This window comes from Eucalyptus grandis, chromosome 10 (genome assembly GCF_016545825.1).
Source record: "Eucalyptus grandis isolate ANBG69807.140 chromosome 10, ASM1654582v1, whole genome shotgun sequence".
NCBI classification, from domain to species: domain Eukaryota; kingdom Viridiplantae; phylum Streptophyta; class Magnoliopsida; order Myrtales; family Myrtaceae; genus Eucalyptus; species Eucalyptus grandis.
In genome coordinates this window covers 28,054,985-28,074,552 of record NC_052621.1, presented here as the reverse complement: position 1 = coordinate 28,074,552, position 19,568 = coordinate 28,054,985, and the positions used below count along the sequence as shown (strand labels likewise).

The window sequence follows — 19,568 nt, the reverse complement described above, 5'->3', positions numbered from 1 at the left end:
GCAAATTTTTTATACTTTTGGTCGGAGTGTTTTATGGAAATTTAGAAGCTATACTATTGGCCACACACGGATAATGTCGCTTATGACAATTCGTGGTACTTTTTAGCTATTACTATACCATTGGCTAATTGCTTCAATGTTAATGCTTTCAAGTCGCAAACTCCGAAATCAAATTAGTATGGGTTAATATCATGAAAAACTCCAAATTGGTATGTTTGTGACAAATTTATTTTAAATTAATTTTTTGATTATAAAAAATTTAAACTAGTACACATGTGATAAATTTATCACAAATAATAAAAAAAAAAATCATAAAATTGTATACTTGTGATAAATTTATGCACAAACTATTTTTTTGGCATTCAAAAACTCCAAACCGGTACATTTGTGATAAATATACCCTTCATTAAATTCAATCAATACTGCAAAAACTCACAAAACTAGCATAATTGCGACAAATGAAGAGCAAAATCACAAATCGGTACACCAAATCAACTACCATGTATTATTCAACTCAACAGTTTGACAACAAAATTTAACATAAATTAATAAAAGATAAATTTATTACAAGTGTACCGGTTTTGGGTAAAATTAATTTTGGATAAATTTGTCATAGATATATCAAATTGAGATTTTTTGTAATATTAACCAAATTATTTTCCACATAAGTAAAATATTAGCTGTAAGCAAAGGTGAATTACGATGAGTATAGATAAGTATAGATAAGTTGTGACCGGTAACGTTAATATACTACATATGAGAGTGATCGAATTTACAATTGATTAAGGTAACATCACAACAAATTTCAAGAAACTTACGGCCTAATACAGGACCGTTCCCTTTGTTTCACCCGGGGCCCAAGAAGCAGCCCGACCATTTATATGGTCCAACGGAAAAAGGCCGGGCTAACAGACAGTCATTCGCTCGGCCCAACCCTGTATGGGCTGGGCTGGGCTGACGAAATGGGAGCTTAAACTCCAGTGGCTACCTTTTTTTTTTTCAATTTAAGTGATAAATTATAATTACTGAGTATGTATACTTAGCAATATTACTTTCCACAATCTAGTGTACATGAAGAAACAAACCGCTAATAATAGGAATTATATTCAAGAAATGGATCGAAATCTTTATGTTATCGGGTACCCATATCAATTTACTTCCTGAATCTAAAGGTTCTCACGCAAGGACTTCCTCGTACTTTCAAAAAATTATAAATTTTCCTGCTAGATAATCAAGCTCAGCCGGAGTCAACAAACCTAAGTGGACAAGCCCCAACTTTGGGCTTTAGAAAGTGTATATGTATGCTTGCGGGCTAGATCAGGCTTTGCTAGGCACTAGCTCCACGATCAGATCTCATTAAGAAAAATGTCTTTTGATCAGTTTTCATTCATAATAAAGCAAGTCAGAACCAGAGATAATCAACTTCCACATTCATCAAAAAATTTCAGAGAGTTGGCCGTGATGGAGTGGTTCTGTGGATACCTTGACCACCATGGTCGAGAGGAACGGGTGCTAGACGTGCAAAAAGTGCGTCGGCAGCTTGGAGAACGCGTTTGTAACGATTCTGTTCGGGAGCGGATTCTAATAGGCGGTGCTTTCTTTTTATTCGGGAAGCGATTCAGAGTAAAAACACGTGTTTGGTAGCTGTTCAAAATTTTTATTACGGAATAGAATTGCGTTTGGTATCGTATTAATTGATTAAGTTCCAAATTAATTTCTTTTGATTTTTAAATAAATTTTAAATAATTTATTTTGATTTTTAAATAAATTTTAAATAATTTCTTTACTTTTTACTTTTTTTTTCTTTTTTATTTTTCTTTTTCTTTTTTCCCCTTTTTCCTATTCTTCTTCTTCTTCATTTGGCCGGTCGCCGGACCGGCGACCGGCCAGACGAGGGCCGGCGACGCTCACCGGAGCGCCGCCAGCCCTCGGCGAGGTCGGCCTTCGTCGGCCGAGCCTCGCTGGCAGCTGGGCGAGGCTCGCCCAGCCCCGCCGAGCCTCGCCGGTGGCCAGGCTGGCCTCGCCCAGCCTCGGCGAGGCCAGCTTGGCCACCGGCGGGGCTGGGCGAGCCTCGCCGGTGGCCAGGCGAGCCTCACCGGCAGCTGGGCGAGGCTCGACCTCGCCCGATCTGGCGAGGCCGAGCCTCGCCCAGCTGCTGGCGAGGCTCGCCTGGCCACCGGCGAGGCTTGCCCAGCCCCTTCGGTGGCCAGGTCAGCCTCGCCGGTGCTGGGCGAGGCCGGCCTGGCCACCGGCGAGGCTGGGCCTCGCCAGATCTGGCGACGCCGAGCCTCGCCGGTGGCTGGGCTTGCCTCCGGCGAGCTCGCCGGACCTCGCCCTGGCCTGGCGAGCCTCCGGCGATCTCGCCGGACCGGCGGCCGGCGGCGGACCGGCGACCGGCGGCGGCGGCGGGCGGCGGCGGCCGGCGGCAGGCGGCGGCGGACGGCGGCGGGCGATGGCGAATGGCAACCGAGATGATGAAAGAGAAGAACAAGGTTTTACCGTTTCGATTCTTTTTCTGATTCTCGGACGAGAATCAAATTTTTTTGATTCTCAAATCTTGTCAAAATTGTTCTTGAACAAAAATTTACCAAACGCGATTCTCGTCCGGCCCGATTAAACCGAGCAAAAAAATCGGGAATCTGGCTGTTGGGCAAGTTGCTGGCCCTAAGATTTTAATGTCATTGTGTGGATGCGCTCTTTGGGATGCCTTGGTTATCCAGAAGCGCTCGTACTTGATATCGAGATAAACTTTAGGATCTACCTTGACTAAATCAGTACTTGGTTTGGTGCAATTAATTAAATAATTTGTGCACTTTCAGCTCCAAAGGAAAAAAGTACTATAAATGTGGATCGTGTGGATTTCTTCCTTCGCAAATAATCCAGTCGTATATCTGTTCTCCTCTCAAGTTCCACTTTTTTAACCCCTCAGACCTTTCAAGATCTACGAACATTAAGACATAAAATAATAGCTCAATCTTTTGCACAGCTTTTTAATTTTTTTAAGTATTATTTTTCATTTTCAATAATTTAGGTAAGGGGCCGATGTACAGCTAGCGATTAAATTAAATGTTTTTTCCTGCTATAAATGTATAAACAGACACGGAAATTATTTTCGTCGATGTACGGAGAGGGCGTCGTCTAGTGGGAACCGGGGATTTTATTACACAACTGTCTCCTTGCATTAAAACCAGCAACGAGGTGTCGGCATTGGAGTTTGTTGTTTTTCTTCTTCTTTTTAAAAAAAAAAATTATTTCCTTTTTTTTTTTCAAAAAAACAAATTACGAAGATACAGGGGAGCAATATTTGCATAGATGAGCTGTGAAATTGAAGGCATGGGTGGGACCGCTGAGCACATGAACATAAACAACATTAATCAGTCATTTCATTGACAGATCCATGTCACTAAACTTATCAAGAGCCAGAAATATTTGTTTGGTTTTTTTTTTTTTTGGTGCTTGACATTATGTAAATTCCCAAAGAGAGAGAAAAATGAAAAGGGCAGAAAAAAGGCAAAAAAGGATTCACTTTTCGCTTATGATCAATGGGCCATGTTGGAAAAGTAAAAGCCCGGGCCAAGCTCAAATGGCACTCTTCCACGGAAAACCCCAATCCCAAAAGTTACCGACGTGAAATTTACATTATAGGCAGCCTTGACAACATATCAGGACTCGAGCTTCGGGCGGCTTACTATTTTTTCATCGCGATTTTGGTCCCGATCATATTTCATTGGCCGCATTTAGGATTTACTCAAGCGCTATGCTTCTATTAGTTTGTCAATTTATTTTTATTTATTTCTCATGATTTTTTGGCACCATATTATACAGCTCATGAAATAATGTTGTGAGGGGTGGCAATGTTGCCTTCAGATAGCCGCATTAGAGAGATCGATCTGGCATGGGAGCCACCAAATACGCGCCCGAATTCAGATGCTTTTGCCCCCACTAGCTAGCTGGGATTTATGGGTACCAGGTACAGTCGGTAACCCTGCCCCTATTTCACATTTCACGGGGCACTGGATTGTTTCTAATAAATGTTTGACACGTGTCATCAAGACACTCGTTAAAAGATTCTTTCCAAAGTGCATTTGTTTAAGAAAAAAAATATTTTGTCTGAATTAGTTTATCGAATTTTCATCTAGTTCACTAAAAATGATTAGTTAAGTAAAAACACTTTTTAATCAATGAAAATATTCATGCATAATTTTTTTTTTGTCTGCGATAAAATTATGAGATTAAAATTATTTTCCAAATAAAATCCAAACACCAGGAACGATTTTGGTCATATATAACAAAAAAAAAAAGGAAAACTAATTATTTTCCCAAATTATGATTTTTTGAAAAGCATTTTCCTTTTCCATAACATGTTCCACTAAACAAATGCACCCTAAATATGTCCATCTAATGTTAGATCGGATATATCTCGATAGTTGTCATTCGAACCTCTAGGATTTTGGGGGAAAAAATAAAAATCAAATAAGAGGTCATTAGACTCTCAATATCACATAAATGTTGTTGAAATGTAATCTTATATCGTTTGACCATAAGTCTTGTACATTATTTATATATATGTGTGTGTGATTTCTCTTCATTTGTAAATTGAAGTTTTTATATTGGACCTTGCATGTACGATCATTAATATGAAACTGACCTGCAAACTGAAGATACATAGAAAGTACTCCATAATCATTCCAAAAAAAGGAAAAAAAAAGAAAAAAGAAAAAGTGAAATGGGCTTCACCGACGCATCTACAGTGATTTTAGGCGATGACATAAGAAAGAAAATATCTACTTGTGGCCGAAATCGGTGATCCTTAACCAGCGTTTCTAAAAATAAAAGTGTTTTTTTTTTTCGAAAACAATTTTCTCATTATAATTGTTGGGTTTATTAGTTAATTAAGGGGGAATTTCCCCTAAATACTCATTAATAATAATCACATCTACTGCCACGCTCTCCCGCCAATTTAGGCTTCCTCGTATCGTGCGCTGCGTTCTGACTTCTGAGCCAGCTGGTGTTTACTTCGAATTCCTCGTTCCCCGTGCTGTTTCGGTAATTGCTTTTCACCAAACCCCCCAACTGCACGCGCCGCTCATTGCAAATTTGCAACCGCCCGCCACCATCGCCCAACATTAGAAGCCAATAAAGAAAATTAAATAATAATAAAAATAAAGCATTCCACATGAGAACCTTTTTTTGTTAGATTTCCATGTCCCTTGCTCGTTCCCGCGAGTTGAGATTTTCTTTTTTATCTTCATTTATTTGCTAAAAAGAAAAAAAAGTCTAGCGAGGATTTAGTGTGCACACGCGCCCACGAAATTAAGTTAAGTGAAACTTCAAGCCAAACTCACTAAAAGTTCATTTTTTTTAAAATTTAAATTTGCGTAAAATGAATATAGATTCTAGGCATCAGGAAAGCTTTTATCGTATTGTTTTTTAGCATTCTCTCACTATGAATTTGTGATTTGACGTATGAAGATTCTGTTGTTATGACTTTTATTGACAATGACTTCAATCCTTTTAAAAAGAATGAATGTAATGTTTATAGAATATTTACCTATCATATTGAATCACTCTCGTTATAATTTTCAACCGACTATCCTTTTGATATTTCAAGTCGTGTCAACTTTTAAACATCGATCAATCTTTTAAAAAAGAATGAACGTAATTTTTATAGAATATTCATCAATCATATTGAATTATTGCCATTACAACTTTCAACCGACCATCCTTTTTACGCTTTAAGAGGTGTCAACTTTTAAACATCAATTATTAACATCTGTAAGCATTATGCTAGTAAATTATGAGCGTGTTGAATAAACCTCTTCAACAAACTTGTGATTACAACACAACCGCACTCACACGAGTTATTCGAGTTGTGGTATCTAGAGGTCAAATGGCTCCACTTTAGAGATTTTATATAATTCTAGGTACACTGTATTGCAATTAAGGATTGAACATTGTTCTCAAATGCCATAAATTTTTTATTTTTTCGGTTTAACGTAGTGTTGTGTTTGGTAAAGCAAAACGAAATATAACTCCAACATAGTACAGAAGAGGTCTAGCCTCTCCAGTCAGGTCTACCAATGCCTGTCCACATCCTAAGGAGAGGTGGCGGGCTGCTTGGATTCGCCCGAAACAATGCCTTAGGGACACGGCACCTAACTCCCCTTGCAGCCAACCCAATATTTTTCTTCTCGGATTAGCTGGGAATACAGGCCACGGGGTCTCCCACCTAGGGTGGATCTTCGGCCTATCTAAAATATTCTCAAGGCTTTTAAGGACCTGCTTAGATCCGAAACAAAATATAATTATAGAATGAAATGAAAATAATCAGAACGATATATTTGTGCGGTATGAAATTATTACGAAATGCAAAACCGTAGCAAAATAGAAAAGGCATTATTACTGTACCGCCAGGAGGAATTCTCCTGTACTAAACATGATTGTCAAAAAGGTGGGGCCCGTTGCTTGTCCAGCAAGCAGACCGTGATTGGCGGTGCACCGACTGCCACGTGCACGCGCCTCCCCATTAGCATTAGCATAACCCGCTCCCTCAACTCAGTCCTCTCTTCCACTGAGACTCTCACTCCAACATCTCCACTCTCTCTCTTCATCTCCTTCTCTCTCTAACAACAATGTCGCCGCCGCCGTCGCCGCCGCCGCGCTGCCCGGCCCTCCTCCGCATCGCGCCGCTCCTCCTCGCCGTCCTCCTCGCCTCCTCCGCCGCGCCCGCCGCCTCCCGCCTCACCGCCGACTACTACGCCAAGTCCTGCCCGCGCTTCCACCAGATCGTCCAGGACACCGTCACCTCCAAGCAGATCTCCACCCCCACCACCGCCGCCGCCACCCTCCGCGTCCTCTTCCACGACTGCTTCGGCACCGGCTGCGACGGCTCCATCCTCCTCTCCGCCGCGCCCCTCGCCCCGCCCCCGGAGCGCGACGCCGACATCAACCTCTCCCTCCCCGGCGACGCCTTCGACCTCGTCGTCCGCGCCAAGACCGCCCTCGAGCTCGCCTGCCCCGGCACCGTCTCCTGCTCCGACATCCTCGTCGTCGCCGCGCGGGACCTCGTCACCATGCTCGGCGGCCCCTACTACGACGTCTTCCTCGGCCGCCGCGACACCCGGATCTCCCGCGCCTCCCTCGTCGCCGGGCTCCTCCCGCGGCCCAACATGACCATGTCGGAGCTCCTCTCCCTCTTCGGCGCCCGCGGGTTCTCCGCCCAGGAGATGGTGGCCCTCGCCGGCGCCCACACCGTGGGGTTCTCCCACTGCAAGGAGTTCAGCTCCGGGATCTACGGCTTCAGCAAGTCCTCCTCCTACGACCCGACCTACAACCCGCGGTTCGCGCAGGGGCTGCAGAAGGCCTGCGCCTCCTACGGCGAGGACCCGACGCTCTCGGTGTTCAACGACGTGATGACCCCCAACAAGTTCGACAACATGTACTACCAGAACCTGCCCAAGGGGCTGGGCCTGCTCGCGTCGGATCGGGGGCTGTACGGCGACCCCAGGACGAGGCCGTTCGTGGAGATGTACGCCAGGGATCAGGACCGGTTCTTCAAGGACTTCGCGAGGGCGATGCAGAAGCTGAGCCTCTACGGGGTCCAGACCGGGAGGAGGGGCGAGATCAGGCGAAGGTGCGATGCCATCAATTAAGATCTTCGCTTCTTTTCTCGATCGCTGTCGACTCTTGTTTTTCTCTGGTGGGTGTGATTGAGAAAGTGAGATGGGGTTGAGGATAATGGGAGAAGCACGCAGTGGAGTGGGATTTTTATATTTGTATTCATTTTTTTCTGATGAGGCAATATGTATACATGATGTTTGTACCGGAACTGAAGGCATTTATAGATGATGATTATTCACTTTTTCAGCATTTTCAAGGCTGTTGGTTTCTTAATTTCTTTGCCGGCCAATGGCTTCTAAGTTTTGTTGCTTCTTGTTCTTGAGAACCAGAGCTCAGCCCAGCTCAGCTCCTGTTCTTCTTCTTCTTGGTCAAAAAGGAATAACGGTCCTCTCCTCTCTTTCCGCTTGCCCTTCTCCTTTTCTGAGACAAAAAGTCACTTGCAGTGGCGAATTAGTGAGTGGGAGGAACAGGCCAATTATGGTAAGATTAGGGTGAAGACACCTGAGGTTACCTTAGTAAAACAAAGTAGAACTGGTAAGTGGAAAGTGCTTCTCTCTCCTGTTTTTCCTGCTGGTGCAACTGCAGCAGTGGAACGTGCTTTGTCATTGTATTGGTGGATTGGAAAGATGGACGTTACATTTTCGCTTCATTTTTTAGTTTTATTCTAACGTCTCCAATCTAGGATAGTCCCTCCTTTTCATTTTTCTATTTTGGCTGAATAATAGTTTGCTAGCTTAACGGGTACATCTTCATTTTGTTTATGATGCCTACTCAAAAGAGAGGAGTCTCTAAAATGGAGCTCGATTGAGGATTTTCCTAAGAACCCATTGGCTTAAAAGTTAAAACTATGTAATGCAGTCATTCTCACGGTGCACTCAGATTTGATTCGAAGGAACTAATTAGTTATGTCGGCAGATGAAGAATTTTCCTTCGAGAAATACTCAACAGTCATTAGATCGGTTTATAAGGTGACGCGGCGAAATGATATTATTTACACGGGAACTAACATTGAAATCTGCCAATTATTTATTTCGAGTTTAATTTTCTAGAAAGATCATTTTTTTTATACCTCAAGGGTATTGTTTTACGTCGGCCAACCTGTTTTGCCAGCCGTGCAAAGCCTGTATAGATTTCCGGGGTAGGCATTAATTGAGGACGGGTGGATCGGTTTTGGCGGAGTTGAAGGGCCGCAGCATCCGAAAAGTGCCTTACAGCGTATCAACACAATTTCTGCCTTTTCTCTTTTAGCTTGCTTTTTTCTACTTTTTTGGTTTGGAAAGGATTCAACGACCCATCATGTCTCCTCACGCGGAAGATCGCAAGTTCTCGGCATCAAATGATGGAGAAGTACTTGACTAGTTGCATGGTGCATCCCAGTGCATGGGCTTAAATTCGTCAGCATATCATTTGAGATTCATCGTAGTTAACACGACGTCCAAGAAAAATTGGCAATTTAAATGGATCGAAGCACGAATAGTCGGTGCGTCTTCTAAATTCGAGAGAAGTACACTATCGGTGTCATAAGTTGTGTATGACGCTCACTTTGGTGTCAAAAGTTTCGGTCAGATCACTTAAATGCCAAATCGGAGGAAAAACGATCACTTTGTACTACTGACGAGAGATTTCGGCCAAAATGATTACGTGATCAATCGACAAGGCATTTAAATGATAGATTTTGGCCAAAATGATTACATGATCAATCGACAAGGCATTTAAACGACGTTTTTTCCGTCATCCTTAAGAAAACGGCGTTGTTTTGCCGTCCTAAGTGGATGACCTTGAGAAAACGATGTTGCACAACTCATTTGGATTTTTTTTTTTTGGATTGAAATTAGGGTTTTTTTGTTCGATCCTTGCCCAACACCAGTAGCTGTCGCTCGGCTTTTGTTGCTTGATCGCCATCACTCAGCCTCCATCATAGTAGCACCGTGTCCCAATTTTTGGTAACATTTCACTAGCTTCAACATCCTCAAATTCTTCGAGCTAGGACCACGTCCAGCAGCTCTGAATGGGTGTGTAGGGCGAGCCTCTGGTGGCTTTGGCCTTCGATCGCGAACCAGTGGCGACACACAAGGGAGCACCAGCCCTGGTCGCCGGAGCCTAGGTACTGGAAGACGCAAGCCAAGCACTTATCGGGGAGATCAGAGATGGAGAGGGAGAGATCAGGGGCGACGCACTCGTTGGCGGCCTCCCCAAGCATCGGCCAGATCACGGCCTTCGACTTGGCCGCCGAGTGGCCATTGTCGGGATTAGGGTCGGGGCCATTGAGCGCGGGGGCCGTCGAGGATGGCGACTGGCCGGAGATTTAGGGTTTTGAATTGGGGGAGACACACCAAACCGCGTCGTTTTGTTATTTAAATGCTAACTGTATTTTCCGGCGAGCCACATCAGCTTCAAAATTAATAAAAAAGTGCTACGATTTAAATCGGAGTTTGCACTAAAATGATCGTTTTTCAAATTTTTTGGTAGTGATTTGACAGAAATTTTCGACACCAAGTAAACACCGTACACAACTTATGACAGTTATAATATACTTATCCCTCTAAATTCTCCAAAAACGGAGAAAACGTTGAGTGCATTTGTTATGCATAGCATCACTTTGTAACAATATGAGCTACACAATCACATAATTTGAAGAGTAATTCTGAAAAAAAAAAAAATAGCAAATCCTTTTTATTGCAAGACGTTCTGAACTTCCAAGCCAATTGCTAAAGAACTCGCAGGAACTGCACAAGAATCAGATCCTCCATCACAAGTGTTACGACTACCTGCACACCGTCAGCTTTCGGATTTGGAAAACGAAGAACCCTTTGTTTTAATAGGTAAACTCAATCCTCGAAGCATACTGATTTGAAAAATGGATTCAATCCTCTAAGCAACATCGACCTTCTGTCTAGCCAAATGCATATTGTTTACTAATTTTAATCCACTCCCGTGATGCGATAAACTACAGCCAATTGATCATCAGATCATTAACCCAAAAGCATTTAGCTCATGATGATCCACGACGATAGGAAGTGATCCTCCATGACGAAATAATACATTTATGCGGCGTTACATGGTACTTAAAAGTTCACCACAAGCCAAATTTGAGAGCGGAGACCAGAAAACGCCTGTACCCAGATTTTAGCGATAAAAGAATTGTGGAAGAAATTAAAGCTCCATTTTTAGATAACAAGTGTGAGAGTATGCTAGCGTACAAAATATACAATGGAGGGCTAAAAAAGTGCTGCTCCTTTTCGTTGTCCCCAGTATTTTGATTTTCTTCTTCCAAGGGTTCAAACACAGGTAGAGATCTCGCAACCAGTCAACTTCATGACGAGCATCACATATTTTATGTAGCTCCCTTCATGACGAGCATCACATATTTGATGTAGATTCCTTGATTTCCTCAAATGAAATGGCCTGCGCAGAAGGAAAGAATTAGAATCTACAAATAGAATTTCCTCGATTATTAGCACAATTTCTTTATCCATCCATTCCAGCGTGTATCGCTGTGAATGTGGCTGCTGGACCACCATTCTTCTTCCAAAGCCTAGGGAAGTCTATTGAGCTCATGGTACTGAGCTGAATTTTCAACTGATCTAAGACGTGCTTAGTAACATAGATATTAGCAGATTCACCTGATCTTGGCCAGCAAAATCATTCTCCGGAGTGAGGAAGAGCATGCAGTGGCACTCTTTCCTGCCAGAGTTACCCAGAAAGAATATTAGTTTGAGCAGAGGGACAACCATGACAAGTTTCGCGGGAAAATTCATATGTATAATCTCATGTACCATCAAAGCAACCAAGTGAAAACGTTGATCTCTATCCTACGACAATGGACACAAGGTCTACAAAGACCAACTTCAGTGTGGTATGCAAATTCTGGGGGATCTGCCTTAGTTTTACCTCATTATTGTAGCTGACAGCTTCACCCATCGTTCACGAACCAACAACACCCAACCAACCCCCCAAAAAAAAAAAAAAAAAAAAAAAAACCCAAACAACCCAAAAGAAAAATATTACAAAAAGGAACTCAATTGCTAATAATTTGGATTGTGCTGTAAGATGATGACAGTCTAAATAGTTCAGAAAACAAAAAAAGTTAAAAAGGGAAGAAATCCAAGATTGGTTAAGGTTATAAAGTCAATTCACACGATCACTAAGCATCTAAGTTATTCATATCAAGATAATACCTACTATTACAGGTGATAGTTCCAGGGTGGGTATGTTTCAGAGCTGGAACCTGGAACCTACCCCGTTATAACCAGCTCTCAGGTTTTGGACCCTGGAAGCTACCCCGTTCGCCTAGAACCGGTCCTGAAACCTACCCTATTTTTTCCGGTTTGGTTCCAGGGTCTACCGATAACCTATCCATTTCTATAGCAAAATCATATGAGGTTATGGATAACAAGACGATTCAAAGTAAAAGATAAACAACAGAAATCCCTATCCATAAAAAACAACAATCCATAGGATGAAAACATAGTCATGTACACTTTAAACGATGAAAAGTTCAAACACGTAACATAAAACATAAATTATAAAACTCCATTCTCCATTCATCCATAAAAATTTAGGAGAAGAGGAAAGATTGGCAAGGAGTTTAAAGGAAGGATGAAAGATGGAGGAGTGCTAAGGTTAGAATTTATGGAAAAAGAAATTAAAGTTTTGGCTTTATAGCTTAAAAACTGGTTCCAAAATAAGGCAGTCTGGTCTGGTTCTCGGGTAGAATCGGTTTGGTTGCACATCCCCACCTACTGTAATGTCCATGGTATTTTGGACGGCACAAGTATCCATATATTGTCACAAAAATGGGGGAAGAAAAGAAGAAGAAGAAGCAACCATTCTACTATCATAGTCAGTTAATATTGTCAGCCATCAACAAACAACTCCCAGTCTCAGCCAACTTAGTTTTACAACAGAAGAGGAAGATATTAAAACTAGCGAAACATAACCAGAAAAATGTTGTAAACTTTCACAACATTGATGTACGGCAAAATCACTCAATGGCGTTAAAATATACTCTACCTTTCCCTCATAGGAACACAGGGACAATTCCAGAAACCTTGCGCTACCTCTGCAGGTTTGTCATCATAATGCCTGTGGTTGAGTGAGTTGAACCTTAGATTATGACACGGACTATGTATATCTCTTCAAATACATTTTTAAATGGATGTATAAGTAATAAAACAATCCGGAGAAGGCAAGGTTGATTTGCATGTATTACCTACATGGGCAAAGCGGTGCACCTAATGTGTCTTTATGGTCAGCCAGTCCCTGTTGAAGTTCCAATATAAGTTAGCTATGCACAAATTCAGCATTAGCAAACAAGCACTCACAAGCCCTAAACAAGCTCATAATGTAGGAAGCAACAGATGATAATCATTCAATTAGGGATTCCTGCACACACTGTTTCATCTCTGATGTTAGATGCACATTCTTGTAATCCACCAGTAAATGAGCTCGGATTTCTTTATCTCAATGAACAATTAACTGATGCAAAGAAGGATTTATTAATTGACTTGAAAAAGCAACTTCAGAATTTTATAAAGGAATTAGACTGGTGACCTACATTCCAAATGGATTACTCTTTAGTAAATGAGAGTGCATGATGTTTTACCCGTCATAGTTACTACTGCATATCTAAATGGTAAAACTTCCATCTGTCAAGATCTTTAATTTTGATATCAGTAGCAGATGCTCATATTGAATTATACACTACATAGAAGCCCACCCATTACTCAAGCCAAGTTTCAATTGAAGCTCAAATTGGCCATGACACATGTTAAAACTACAAAATTCTTTGTTTTCGTTCAATATAATAGGCAAAACAAACTCGCACCAATTATGGAGCGAGTGATGAACTATAATATTTTAGTGAAATTGAAAAACCCATTTATACAATAGGATGCAGCATTGCATAGTTGAATTCCACGGAGGTGTTTCACTAATCTAAGTTCACATGGAGTGACAAGCTATCAGAAGAAGACTGAGACCTAGTTGAGTCCCGGTATCAGTGAATGAACTGTAGTTTGGCATTGGCAATGATGATTCTAATTTTAGGAGAGTAATCTGAAGGCTGATATCACAGCTTCTTAATACCAAAAGGTGCAGATCAGTGTCATCCAACTGAAATTATGACAAAAACAAAGGCCTAGACACAGCATAACAGCCATGTTACAGACACACAAAAACCTGATCAGCTAAGTAGAAAACTATACAGTGATGAAGCTTTTCAGAATTCATACCCAAATGAAGGGGCAAAGAATGGACTTGAATCATATAAACTGATCGCGTACATAAGTCCTACATACCTTAATGACAACAGAAGTCACACCCTTATCGACGCAGAAATATGTTCCTGATCGGCGAGCATACTGCTCTGAGAACTTCCTCATTATCTCAACAGATTTCTCTGACGGCTCCACTGCAAACAAACCATTAAAGTTCCATCACATGCAAATAAATAAGCGCAAGAAGCGACAAACTAGAATGGAGAAAAGCAGCAAATTTTGATTTTTGACTATTGAAGCCGAGACATGTGCATTAGTCCGGAGTTACTACGAGAGAATGAGAGTCAATTAGTCACAGCAAATACTCATTGAACTTATGAGAAAAAGGTGGCTTTTTTCGATCGGGATTAGATCTCTTCCCCCTCTCTCTCTCTCACCCCTGTGAATCTCTTCTCCTTTTCCCAAACAAGAGAATTAAAAACAATGTAAGAAACTCCTAAATAGAAATTGCATTACTAACTCATTTCCCAATTCCGACCAAATTTCACACTTTCAAAGCCGCAACCGGAACACATACAAAATCGACAATGAGCAAACATCTCACAGCCCCCAGCTAACACATCAGCGCAATAAAGATCGAATTTTACAGCTAAACGGGACTAAAAAAATCCAATCAGCCTATACATCAACCAAGGGAAAACAAAGAAAAAACTTCAAATCCTCGAGCCATAAGGCCAATGTTATGAATTCAGTTACTCTAACCAGAGATAAACAGTGAAACTGCAGAGCTCGTCTTCTGCAGATAACTAATCCGATTGCGCAAAAGAAAAAAGCACCGACGCCACCGGCATGAAGAGGACGGCACGCCGAACAGCGCCAAACAAATATTAAAAAAACAGCAAACGAAGAGGACGACGACATTCGCACCTTTGGCTCGGACGACGGGGCCGCGACGGGAGCGGCAGAGGCGCGGCGCGAGGGACGGCAGGCCGACGGCGGCGAAGGAAGAAGCTTGGAGAGTCATGGCGAGTGCCGATTTCTGCAGCAAATCCCGAAGCGGTGGATGAGAAGAAGGAGAAGGAAATTAAACCCGGGCGTTGTGTCTTGTATATATGTTTGCATTTTCGTCCCGTCTGGTTACCTTTTTTTTTTCCTCTTATTTTCTTGCCCTTTTTTGGTGATATTAAAAATAATTATAAATTCGATATTTATCCGTAAATTCCCCTGGGGCGCACGCGCGCCACACGTTGCAAAATATCAAGCGAGAAATTACGCGAGCCAATCAATCGAATCGGGTTTAAACGCATTCGAATCAAAAGTTGTCGATTTCAAGAGTTTCACAAGATCAAGGAACAGACGTGGCGCGCGAATCTGATGCACGACACGTCCCGAACCGACCCCGACCCCGATCCCGACCTCGTGACATTACTAATCGTAAATCACCCTACGCATGGCCGAGCCTGAGGATATTTTTATTGGAGAAAAATAGCGTAATGAAAATGATGGCTACTCGTACCGGGTCACAGGATCTTCGAGAATCCGATCCGGGCTGATCTGACTCCGGTCCGAACGCACGAAATCCTCTCTTTCGGATCTTGGCTTAGTAGTCCACCGGCCACGACCTTTGGAATCGTGCCGGAGCTTGTTTCTGGGAAGAAGTGCGTCGGATATAAATGCATTGGAGCGCATCAACCGTTCAGCTGTCGTGGGGGAGGAGGAAGTGACTTTCGGTTATAACTACTCTCGGGCCGGACCGGAGTTCGAGGCCGCCACAACTTGCTCTTAATCAATAACCCCCAAAAATAAAATATAGAAAATAAATCGTGACTAAAAGGAATGAGTTAATAAATACGGAAAAATAATAATGAAAATTGTGGGGGTTTTGCGGGTGCTTTGAATGGCCAGTGGCCATTCCAATGAAGGAGCGATGGTTTGGTGTGTATGTAGACGAAGACTGTTATTAAGTGAGTCGGTGTTTGCTTTGAGGGTGGCATTGTTGCGAGCCGTTGGAGCAAACTCCAAACCGTCGCTTTGCTTCCGAGAATACCCATTCCCATATCCCAAATTCTCCATCCTACTAAAAGCCACATGAACTCAATTGAGTAATCTTGAATTTCTTTCATGTTAAAAGTCAACTCAAAGGGTAAGACTTTCTTTTACACTCATAATTATAAGTTGACTTGACCTTTTCCACAACTGATGTGGGTTAATTCTAACAAAATCTTCCACATATTGAGTTTGGGTTGGAGCAGCAACAATTTATATCTCTCATGTAACTATTGTTGGAAATTTAGGCTCTAATACTCTCGTCTCAAAAGCTAGTCAAAGGATGAGAGTTTCCCTCATATTTATAATTATAAATTGACTATTGACTCCTTTCATAACGGATATATGATAGCCCTAATAATCTGCCCCCTAGGTTGGGGCAATAACAATCCGTATCTTCTATGTGACTATTGGGTCCTTCCCTTATTGGTAACATAGGCCTTATACCAATGTTGGGTGATCTTGCATTTCTTTCACCCCAAAAATTAGCTTAAAGGGTAAGACTACTCATCATACTTGTAATTATAAATTGATCATTAGCCTTTTCGAAAAAGATGTGGAATAACCCTAACATACTCATAGTGAAGAAAGGGGAGGGGATTTGTCCAAAAACTCATAAATCTTTTAACTTTACCAATTGAGTTCATTTGATCAATTTTAACCGAAATTCACTTACGGGGGACATTGGACATCTTATGTGACACAACTAGTGCTGACGTAGACAATTATAATATTCTTTCAAATTTTTCATATATTTTTCGTTATTTTTTTTGTCCTATCTTCTTTACGCTAGCTGGCCTTGCTCGCCATAGGCGAGGCTTGGCTAGGCGAGGGCAAGCCTTGGTGAGGGTTGGCCTCGCTAGATGGAAGTCCTCGCCAAGGCTTGCCCTCACCCATGCTAGATCTATCAAGGTCAACCCTCACTGAGGCTTGACCGTGCCTAGTTGCACCTCACTTTCGGCTTGCTAACCGATCTGATCACCCACAAACGAAAGAAGAAAGAAATAAATCATAAAAATTTAATAAAAAATTCAAAAAATATTACAAATGTTCATTTCAACATCATCCGTCTGCATAATACCGTTGGCATCTATGTCAGTAATTTCTAGCAAGAATTGGCCAAATGGTCTCAATTGATAAAAAGTAAAAATATTTAAGACTCAATTAGTAAAATTAAAAGGTTTAATACTGAATTAGAAAAAATTGAATGAGTTTAATCCTTTTAGACAATGATCTGAGGGCCAATGAGCTTCATGGATGCAGTGACAGGGTAATTGGAACCCCCCTTATAATCGCAAAAGTTCTCAAGAGCAAGCCTGTAATTATTATTCAATTCAATTGCACTGCATCTATGGATTACAGCCGAGGGATGAGAAATTTGAACCTTGAAGACCAATTTTCCCGTGAAAATCAATCATGTTGAGCGCTTTCTTCCTCGATCTCAGAGAGCCATCTGCCCTGTTTGATCTGCGACACTCATCGTCGCTCTTTACTTTCCATCTCCGACGTCGTTCTTGTCGGTGTCTCCTTCGCCACCACGCTGCTCGTCGAAATCCCAAAGTTCATGTCTGAAAACCTCTTCATTTCTCTTGACTTTATGATCGAGCAATCAAGTTGCAAAAGGTTGAAGACAAAACGTCAATCAAGGATTTTCTGTAACCTATCCATGAGTTAATAATCCAAGAAAAATCTTGCGCAGTACTTGGGATCGAAGTGCTTCTTCTTTAACCTTTTGCTGGTTCCTCGAAGGAGCCCAATTCTGGTGCCATCCCACAAATAGATAATTACTAAAAAAATTCATAATCATATTACACAACAACTAATTCAATCATAAACCTTTCAATTTGATCAATTTAGTCCTAAATCTTTTGATGATTTGGTGATGAAGTCCTTTCAATTAATTTTGGCCAAGATTCAATGGCATGGATATCGTTCATCTTATGTGTATGGCAGTCAGCATTGACGTTGATAATTTTTATAATTTTTACAATTTTTCTAATTTTTTGTACAATTATTTATTTTTCTTTATTTTTTCGAAATTTTTGCTCTCATTGCCTAGTGGTCGGTGAGGCTTGGCCGATGACCCTCTCTAGCCTAGAGTTGAAAAGGAAAAAGAAAAGAAAGAAAAAAAAATCAGAAAAAAATAAATAAAAAATTATGAAAATTATTTCACATTAGCGTTGGCTGTCCATATCGTAGGATGATATGTATCCAAGTCATTGATTTTTGGCCAAAATTAATTGGAAGAACTATATTAATAACAATGTCAAAATGTTTATGATTAAATTGACCAAATTGAAAAATTTAGAATTGATTTTGCCACAATAAATTTAGGACTTCGTTTTATAATTTCCCTCCCTTAAAAGACTAGGTAATTTTATGTGCATTGTCGTCAAACTTTGTTTAGTACAATCAATTACAATTTGTGATTTACGAAACCAAAAAAAAAAAGAAGAAGTCGAACAACAAGAAGGAAATTTGGTTTTGAACGAATGATATGGGTTCACTCTATCTAATTTTCTTCTAAGGTATATCTTGAAAAAAGTAACATTCAAATGATGCGTTGCACTCGAGAAAACCCGAGTTCATGAAAATATGAAATACCCTTCTAATCTTGTAAATCGGTAAACACGCAAACCAAATTGCTGGGTGGGTGGCCCAAATATAAAGTTAGTTTAAACTTAGAGACATAGGGAATTGAACTTGTGTTGCACGTCTAATATCCACGCACATTAAACTCATTGCTTAACCACCAAACCGACAGCTTTCCTATCCTCACAAACCTAATTTCTTTTGCATTGTTTGCACACAAATGTGTGTGCATTTCTTAATATACTATATACATGTTCCACTTAGATATTTGTCATTTGCAATCATGATATTGCAAAACAAGATATATGTCTAATTGTTACTTATAGAGTGTGCAAGGAAAATCAACTTCTGTCCTGAGCTAATCCACCCAATAAAAGACACGAGCTCATCAGAAAATCTCTCTTCTTCTACCTATGTTTAAGGCATAGCCACTTGCTCCAAAAATTTCAAGGCTATAAAATCGTCCGAATATTTCTTGGATATAGGATTAGCGATCGAGTCAAATTATTAATTAGTGATTTCTTATTTTTTTGGCAACAGGCCTTATTTGATTCATGAAATTAGTGACGCACCGTGTGAGCTCATGACTTACCAACCTAAAGCGGGCTTCCCGTATCGTCAACGGAGAAACAAAGGATCGATAATCGCTCTCCCGTCTCTCGACCATCGGATGTGTCTTTCATTTTCCCATCTCATTCACACTCAGATCTCGTCTGGACAAAAGGAAACTACAATACAAAGCATGAAGAGAAGTTTACTTTACATAATCCATTCAAGAGCAGACATCCCAAGTGATCTCTCGTGGCAGACAGATCCTTGACCTAGTATAATACACCGGAACTTGTTACTACTGCAAACCCTAGAGCCCTCCACAAGGAGGGGGAGGAAACGATGAAAAACAAGAGAACACATGGTGGCAGTTTATTAGGTCAAACCGAGCAGAAGAAAACCCATGCACAAAGCACAAACATCTACAGCTACCCTAAGGGCATGTATACGTTTGCATACAGTGATTGATGGCGTTACAGATCTATCAACAAAAGCGGTAACAGTCGGACCAAGACGCTTGATTCCCCAAAGAGAGAGAGCAGA

The 19,568-nt window shown here is 41.3% G+C and overlaps 2 protein-coding genes across 2 annotated transcripts; one reads left to right on the top strand and one right to left on the bottom strand.

Moving 5' to 3' along the window:
• Positions 1–6,586: 6,586 nt before the first annotated feature.
• LOC104422587 (peroxidase 63) lies at positions 6,587–7,876 on the top strand. The gene has a single exon (XM_010034954.3). It carries the CDS (start codon positions 6,633–6,635, stop codon positions 7,650–7,652), a length of 1,020 nt encoding a protein of 339 aa, XP_010033256.1. The 5' UTR covers positions 6,587–6,632; the 3' UTR covers positions 7,653–7,876.
• Positions 7,877–10,725: 2,849 nt separating this feature from the next.
• Positions 10,726–14,952, bottom strand: LOC104422586 (ferredoxin-thioredoxin reductase catalytic chain, chloroplastic). The gene is made up of 6 exons (XM_010034952.3): positions 14,766–14,952; positions 13,920–14,032; positions 12,833–12,882; positions 12,634–12,705; positions 11,244–11,304; positions 10,726–11,025 (listed from the first exon to the last, which is right to left on the bottom strand). The coding sequence occupies exons 1-6, from the start codon at positions 14,860–14,862 to the stop codon at positions 10,981–10,983; spliced, it is 438 nt and encodes a 145-aa protein (XP_010033254.1). The 5' UTR covers positions 14,863–14,952; the 3' UTR covers positions 10,726–10,980.
• Between the last annotated feature and the right edge of the window lie 4,616 nt (positions 14,953–19,568).

Bases quoted from the DNA above. Each gene is read 5' to 3' on its own strand.
- LOC104422587 (XM_010034954.3), top strand. From the start codon at position 6,633: ATGTCGCCGCCGCCGTCGCCGCCGCCGCGCTGCCCGGCCCTCCTCCGC.
- LOC104422586 (XM_010034952.3), bottom strand. From the start codon at position 14,862: ATGACTCTCCAAGCTTCTTCCTTCGCCGCCGTCGGCCTGCCGTCCCTC. The intron at 14,033-14,765 runs GTGCGAATGTCG...GTTTGTTTGCAG, and splicing joins CCCCGTCGTCCGAGCCAAAG to TGGAGCCGTCAGAGAAATCT. The intron at 11,305-12,633 runs GTAGAGTATATT...TAACTCTGGCAG, and splicing joins TGTGTTCCTATGAGGGAAAG to GAAAGAGTGCCACTGCATGC.